This window comes from Theobroma umbraticum, unplaced genomic scaffold (genome assembly GCF_002168275.2).
Source record: "Theobroma umbraticum cultivar Fairchild unplaced genomic scaffold, ASM216827v3 scaffold_67.0, whole genome shotgun sequence".
NCBI lineage: Eukaryota > Viridiplantae > Streptophyta > Magnoliopsida > Malvales > Malvaceae > Theobroma > Theobroma umbraticum.
The window spans coordinates 7183305-7183594 of record NW_018397262.1 but is presented as its reverse complement, the minus strand read 5'-3'; the positions used below and the strand labels follow the sequence as shown (position 1 = coordinate 7183594).

General features: G+C 39.0%; 1 protein-coding gene across 1 annotated transcript in view; it reads right to left on the bottom strand.

The window, feature by feature from the left end:
- Positions 1-290, bottom strand: part of LOC110418882 (cation/H(+) antiporter 4-like) — a gene marked incomplete at its 3' end in the record, with an annotated part of 1790 nt that overhangs the window by 244 nt on the left and 1256 nt on the right. The window contains exon 2 of the mRNA XM_089783944.1: positions 1-290. This exon is cut by the window's left edge and continues 244 nt beyond it; it is cut by the window's right edge and continues 443 nt beyond it. Coding sequence (XP_089640070.1) covers positions 1-290 — 290 coding nt within the window.

The window sequence follows — 290 nt, the reverse complement described above, 5'->3', positions numbered from 1 at the left end:
GAATTGACATTACCCGGTACGTGAATGCAACCAATCATTCGCAACTCCTCTTTGAGCTTGGAATGCATGATGCTCCTTTTTTGGTAGCCTATATACTTCCTTGAAGGATCATAGAGCCTTTTCACAAGTAGTGGCACAATGCTTGCTAACAAAATGATGATAATAGACATGAAAGCGAATAGATCTTGAGATATAACCATGTTGTCATATAAGAAGCTATACGAACCCATCTCAACGATACCTTTGGTTATCATTATAAAAGCAAGTGCCAAAGAATCCCTCATGGGCAT